Source organism: Sinohyriopsis cumingii, chromosome 9, assembly GCF_028554795.1.
Source record: "Sinohyriopsis cumingii isolate HCF-2022 chromosome 9, ASM2855479v2, whole genome shotgun sequence".
Taxonomy (NCBI): Eukaryota; Metazoa; Mollusca; class Bivalvia; order Unionida; family Unionidae; genus Sinohyriopsis; species Sinohyriopsis cumingii.
This window is the reverse complement of record NC_142969.1, coordinates 12,653,394-12,660,848: the sequence shown is the minus strand read 5'-3', so window position 1 is coordinate 12,660,848 and position 7,455 is coordinate 12,653,394. Positions and strand designations below refer to the sequence as shown.

The 7,455-nt window shown below is 35.9% G+C and overlaps 1 protein-coding gene across 7 annotated transcripts; it reads right to left on the bottom strand.

The window, feature by feature from the left end:
* Positions 1 to 622: 622 nt before the first annotated feature.
* Positions 623 to 7,047, bottom strand: LOC149791280 (thyroxine 5-deiodinase-like). 7 transcript variants are annotated; one of them, XM_089969794.1, is made up of 3 exons: positions 5,014 to 5,163; positions 3,564 to 3,715; positions 623 to 2,712 (listed from the first exon to the last, which is right to left on the bottom strand). In XM_089969794.1, the coding sequence occupies exon 3, from the start codon at positions 2,689 to 2,691 to the stop codon at positions 1,957 to 1,959; it is 735 nt and encodes a 244-aa protein (XP_089825920.1). In that variant the 5' UTR covers positions 2,692 to 2,712; positions 3,564 to 3,715; positions 5,014 to 5,163; the 3' UTR covers positions 623 to 1,956. The 7 variants fall into 7 exon arrangements, with proteins under 7 accessions (XP_089825920.1, XP_089825919.1, XP_089825923.1 ...); XM_089969793.1 differs by lacking the exon at positions 5,014 to 5,163 and adding an exon at positions 4,839 to 4,984; XM_089969797.1 differs by lacking the exons at positions 3,564 to 3,715; positions 5,014 to 5,163 and adding an exon at positions 6,925 to 7,047.
* Positions 7,048 to 7,455: the final 408 nt, after the last annotated feature.

Here is a 7,455-nt window from a genome sequence, read left to right as displayed (position 1 = left end):
TGTATCGAACTTGCTGCTGTTTAAGTGTTACCATATCCTTCCACGACTTACTGATTTACACTCTAAAGTTCTGACAAAGAAACAATATGTAAACTAGATTTAATGAACTTAGAAGTTTACTTCGTTAATGTGTTGAGTTTTCTGTTAACTGGATGAACAGATCAAAGACAATTTGACATACAGGTATTGATATATGGGAACTCCCGTGGCTGTAATCCACTTTTTCATAGTATGTGCGTTTGAAAACCGTTGATCTACCGGACATATTCAGCAAATACAGGGGTGTCAGAATATATATATATATATATATATATATATATATATATATATATATATATATATATATATATATATATATATATATATATCTGTATCTGTGTGTCGCAAATTACACACTTTGTATACGGCAACGCAAGGCGTCACATATCTTCCTCTACTGATTCATCTTCCTTCTTTCCTGATTTCTTGTTTAGCATTAAAGAGCAGCTATTTGCCAAGGGGAGTACTAGACACGCGCCAAAGCGCGATGGAAGACCAACTAGTCTCCGCTGTAACCATTCTAACTCAATTCCCGTCCTGTTCAATTTTATCATATTTAAACAAAAAACACACAAGAAAAATGTAAATGTCATCCCAATGAAAGAACTGTTGTTTTTTTAATAAATTGCAAATGGAATGTTTTATCACTTTATTACTTGACTCTAGTAATCTGATCTGCGTTATCTCAACACTCCGGCTATATTGGCCTCAATTTGCAATATGGCCATCATCCACGAGAAAACGCAGAGCACAGTATGATACAAAATCTTTATCTTTTAAATCTCTTTCACTCGCTATTCCTCTCTCATCTACATCTTTTCGTTTACACACCTGAACATCCTAATAAATAGGGTTATCCCACACATCTGTACATCCTAATGAATGGATTTATCTCACACACCTGAACATCCTAATGAATGAGTTTCTTTTGCAAATGTTCATCAAAACAGTGATCTAGAAATCTCTCTACACAACTACTCTTATCGGGACCAGTCTGTGTATCGGGTTGCATGTCATTCCTAATTCCAATTATTCAAGGAGATAAAGAGTTTCTACTTCAGTCTTTGCAGTATTTATACGATATGCTTCAGTGTGATACAAACCATTTTGCAAGGTGGGTTGATGAAAAGTGTATTAGTAGAGAAATTGTTGGCGCTTTATGCGCCTGAGCTTTCACTGTCAGAACACTCCTAAAATATACATGTACCTTTTATGACACTAGAGAAAACTGTAAAATTGATTCATTATATCAGTGCGACTTTCTCTAGGGTGGCATCATAAAAGCAATCAGTGTCCATTATTTCCTTTCATTCGTTGAATCGATAAATCTATTCCCCCACCCCCTCCGCCAGATTCTCCCGTGTTCATTAATTTGCTTGGTTTGCAATTTTTGTTTCTTTCATTACTCATATACTAGATAGCATGATAAATACGAGCAAATTCTCTCTCTCTCTCTCTCTCTCTCTCTCTCTCTCTCTCTCTCTCTCTCTCTCTCTCTCTTCTATATCTAGCTGACCAGAGACTCGGGGCAGTGTGTGATGTTATTAGTATCGTACAGTTCAACTTAAATCATGGCCTATCCTTTCAAAACACAGGAAAGATCAAACGAGAAAGCTACAGTCATACAACCAGCAAGTGTTCTTAACAGTCTTAGGAGAAGTCCCTAATGAGATCTGGAAAAAAATTAGAACATTTCTTACACTTCGGATTTGTCAAACCATTTCTGTGCTTATATTTGATTGTTTCATGTGTATTTCAATTAAGCAACACACGAAATTTTCGGGATTCCACGATATATAGTTAACGGGCAGTTCTAGCGTATATTGCAACCAATAGACTTATATTGATAATATTACATGATCGGGCTATATCCCTGTTCTGTTGTGACTAGTACACTGTTACCACTACAGCAAAACTCTATTCTGATCTGTAATTATGCAACCATGACTCCACTTCATTTACTTTATATCCATCAGGGCCCTCTGCACCCTGGTACACAATGAAGCCATCAAGAACGATGTAAAGCCTTTCAGGAAAAGCAGCGTACTTATGATTGGCGTCATTATTCATTGTATCTACCACTATTGGACACGGTGGATTCTTCTCTTCCAATATGGTTGCTACAGCCAGTCTTTCCTCTATTTTCTTGTGACGATTGATTTGATATTTATTTCCATTCACTATCCATTCGTCTGTAGCATGGGCCTCAGCGATGTAGACGATAAGAAAATCTGCAACGTCGGCAAAGTTTGACGCTACTTCGATGAAGTGGTCTAACGTTGCCATAAACGGAGGTCACGTGCAGCTACCGAAGGTCATCACAAGAGGGCGCCCCTTGTTTTCAAAGTTGAGCAATTTTAATACCTTCCCAACATCTAACAGCAATACGTCAGGATTGGGTGCCCTACACCCAACGGAGGCCATGTGTTTTAAGTTCCAGTATTGTTGCTCCCACATCGCTAAATACGTTTTATGTGACACGCTTGGCATGAGATTCTCCATTCCAGGCAATGGGTTCTTCAAAATAGCACTTGCTAGCGGTAACCTTGGAAAAGTCTTGGAGATGTTGAAAAGAAAAGCCTTAAGGCTAAAGATGATGAAGTCTCGGACAGCTAGTAAAGTAGCTCCCACAATCCATAGCATCTCCCTCATCGTGCTTTTGTACAGCTTCCTCTGAAAAAGGGTAAATCGTTTAATTTCTGGGGTTATTTTCCTTCAAACTGCCAACTTATCCTAATTTTACGCATTTTATCTTTTGCGGAAAGTAATCACAGGGTTAACTATCAACTTTCATTTGGTCCATTAACCGGTTAAATAAACACATAAAATCAGGTCATCTATTACTGCAATTCTGTAAAATAACATAAGAAATTCCTAATTTTATAGCGAACAGAAACATGTAATTATATACGTAATAAAATGAAAACCTCCAAGGCTTAATGTTAATCAATTATCAGCAAATATTACAATAGCTAATATCCTAAAACATTCTACAATACTATTTAAGAACAACATCCATAAGACGAACAAATGTTAATATTGAGAAATTCGACAGAAAAACATTTCGCCCGTGGTTGACGGGGACGTACAAAACATACATGTTTGTGCGTGCTTTGTTTGTCATTTAAATGACAAAGTCATTGATCCATGCATGAGTAACCTTTGTATCAATTGTACTTCATGAACTAGTGAACACTGAAGAGGCACTCCACTCATCTTGTGAAAGTTCCAAGCAACAGAATCTGACCTGAGGAAACCCCGGTCGAGTCATACCAAACAAAATTATATATATGGTACAAGCAGCTTCCTTGGCGTGGCGCTCAGCACTAAGAGGCTTCGTTAAAAGTCCAAATCACACACACACACACACACACATTTCTTCGAACTTGCACTTTTTAAAAGAAGACCCTGTTCCGAAAACGCCTTTGATCTAGATGTAGTCATTTTTGTGAAGAAAGTTACAATTTTCAAGATCATTACACATTTTAAACGGATAAAATATGACAGAAAATATTGCAACTAACCCAACCCTGTCGACACTACATCTGTGTAACCAAAACCATCTTGTAACACGAAAATGGTCTCATTCCGAGCTAATCAAAGAGATTCGTGCGCGTGGGCTGATAGTCCATGTTTTCCCCATTTTGAAGCACCTCAAGACATCAGTTGTGGTCAACTGAAAGGATCTTAAACGCGTAAATACATAAATTATTTCTCCCTAACACCCAATGACAACGAACTCTAATTTCATACTTGCATTGTTTCTTGCTTGCTTCACATTTATATGACTTATTAGTAAGCCTTTTTGAGCCTAATACTAGAATAAAAAATGTATTAACTTCGAACTGCTTAGTCCATACGTCTAAATTAAAATAAAAAATATGCAAGCATTTTAATCATGAAAGAGAATATGCGTATCATGTACAAATATACATACACGCTTGCAACTAGACAATGTGTCTGGCATTGTTTAGAACAAATTTTTCGAAATCATTTACTCGTTACTTTGATCCATCTATAATCCGATAATTTAAAAGAATAGTATTGTTCCACACAGATTTCAAGATACAGTTCTTACAATTAAATATTCTCATCATTATTGAAAAACATACTTTTCTCACGAATTTTTAAAAAAAGAATACGTTATAGTTTGCAGACACAGAAGAGGCACTGTTCCATTTTGGAAGATTTAAGGTATCAATAGTACACATGTTTATTATTATTGCCAATAACTAGTTTTCAAACATTCACTAATGTGTGTCCACAGAGGAAAGCAGTACGCTGTGTAGCGATAAGATTTGAATAATCTAATTTTTATATTCATAGAATAATTTCTAAATTTACTTAAAAGCGTGTTGTTATTTTTCCCAGTAGACAAATATATGTAATGTCTCATCATATATTCATCATCTGCCCAAGATATGACCCAAAGATATATAACTGTTGACATATACGAGACCCTGCCCGTACAGACGTAGTACTATTAGTTTGTACTTGACGCCATGCACTACAAAACGCGACCCAAGCACCTAAAATTATTTCTATCTCAAAAAGGAAAAACACACATACCTATACAAATATCTAGATAATTTCCATGTTAAAAAAAAAACCTTGGCAAGGTCCATTTTACGAAACTAATCAATTCTGTCATTAAGTTTCGTGAATGTTGTAATTTGTTACGTATGCTCCTAGAGATTGCCTAATTTCTCGAGTTGTGAAAATCTTCCCAAGACCGACTCATCCTAATCAACAAATGATCACTAAATTTTAAGAAAGACATAAATACAAATAACATATACCTTAGATTATCTTTACAATATTTACATCTGTAGCACTCATGTGTCTTCGCCTGCCTGATCTACTTCGCTGATGTTGATGGCTTGTCGGATTGCCGACACTATGGCTTTGTAACCAGATCATATCTATTTATGAAATACCTAACCATACCTACATGTAGTTCTATTTTGTCTTTACCTGCCTTATCCGGTATGCCGATGTTGATTGCTTGACCTCGGGTTAATGTGTCCATCATGGAGACAGTCAATAAATCTACATTAGTCAATGTACTATAGTTACGTATGGTGTCGGATGGATTTGGAGACGGCTGATAAGCTACAGTCTATTACACCAGGCGGTGCCTGTTTATCTGACCTAATTATTCGTTACGTAGTGCATCTTTTATTAGCCCTTTGTCTATTAAGAAGAGTGATGGTCCGCTACAAAGTGTTCGCGAGTTTAATTACAACGAGCGGCCAGTAATGTAATACCCACAAAGAGTGATTTCTTCGCTAAAACAGCCTAGTTGATGTTCAGTTCTGAAAAATTACTGTCTGCTCGAGAAGAAATCAATTTTAAAGTTATTTTTTTTCTTATGCGAAATGTAGATCGCGAAAGTTTTCACGGAAACTCCTTCTGCGTGAAATATGTGCAGTTTACACGAAGAATGTCCCTTTTTTACAAAACATATTGCCTTGATTCGTCGATGCAAATTTATCACGAAAAAGTCACACGTTTATCGTGAAAAAGTCACGTGAATCGTGAAAAAGTCACGTTTATCGTGAAAACTTCAATGTGACTCTGAAGTTTTCACGAGAAAAGACTATCTGTCTTCATTAAAACTGTTGATTTTTCTTCATCCAAAAATCGCTTAATTTTTCACATGTTCAGAATGGGTACACACTTGTACCTGAAAGAGTTGATCACTTTTCGGGAAAATTTTGACGACACCAGTTAGACAGATCTTCTTTATAAAACAATTTCTATATGAAAAAGTGCGTTTTTCGTGAAAATCCGTACGTTAATGACAAGAACGGACATTTATACCTTTTCCATCGGGCAGGTTCCCAGTGATGCAAGGAATAATTTGCAAATATTTTACAGAAAACAGAAAACCTGACGATATGTCAAGAAATCCAAACTTGGCAGTTCACACCAAATGGCATCTTGGTAGCCCTGTGAAGGGGTGGAGTGTACTAAAATTTAAATTAGTGAAATTGTTATTTTTCTCGACAAAATTTTAATAAATTATAGCAAAAACATACATAAGACATCTAACGGATTTCATTCTCGAAACTATCAAAACCATCTGGTACCATTTTAACCCTTGTTAAAGGTAGCGTATAACTAAAAAGCTAATAAGGTATGATATTAACAGTGTTGGGGTAAGGCTGAATTTCTGTGTAATATGATTAATAAATACATAATCCATTACCCACACACAACCAATAGCTCCTGAAATCAACATTTACAACAACTACAATTTTTTTTTTAAATTCACACCTATTAAACATATTAAACTTTGCGACCTTTAAAGAATAAACCATCATATACAAAAATGAAGAATATGTATATCAAGCATCACACATTCAAGGATTTGTGCTGAGAAAGTTTTCTTTTGATTCACGTACCTTGACAAGTGTAATGTACAGGTTAGTCTGCCATTTTTTCTTGATTCACGTACCTTGACAAGTGCAATGTACAGGTTAGACTGCCAGTTTTTCTTGATTCACGTACCCTGATAAGTGTAATGTACAGGTTAGACTGCCAGTTTTTCTTGATTCAATTACCTCGACAAGTGTAATGTACAGGTTAGACTGCCAGTTTTTCTTGATTCACGTACCTTGACAAGTGTAATGTACAGGTTAGACTGCCAGTTTTCTTTTTATTCACTTACCTTGACAAGTGTAATGTACAGGTTAGATTGCCAGTTTTTCTTGAGTCAATTACCTTGACAAGTGTAATGTACAGGTTTGACTGCCAGTTTTTATTGATTCACGTACCTTGACAAGTGTAATGTACAGGTTAGACTGCCAGTTTTTCTTGAGTCAATTACCTTGACAAGTGTAATGTACAGGTTAGACTGTCAGTTTTTCTTGATTCACGTACCTTGACAAGAGTAATACAGGTTAGACTGCCATGTATCTTCTCGCGTATGTACTATCTAGGTCAACTTACAAATCGCGCAGGTGATCTTTATATGAGAAGATTACACACAACTTGCAACTCACGCAGCACTATCTTCGATGTCAACCTAGTGAGACTACCAATACTGGAAGATAACAGGTTGCGCAGTCTTCCAGATTTATTCTCGCGCTTACACACTATTATTAGAAAACTGTGAAACCCAAAGTTTAAATCGTAAGAAAATGAAAAGATGATCTTCCATCCCGGTACATTTTTGCTGAACACAACTTGTAGACGTGAGAAACGGTGATTGAAAAAAATGCTAAAATTTAGCACTTGTCTAACCCCAACAATTGTTTTACACTAAAAAAATAAGCAATATTTTGAAAACATATTATTGATACAGAAAAGGCTGAAAAAGAATAATTGATTGCAAATGTTTATGTTGGTCATAAGGTAACATGAGGAAAAAAAAAACAAATTTAGGATATGTGACACAAGCAATGACATAGC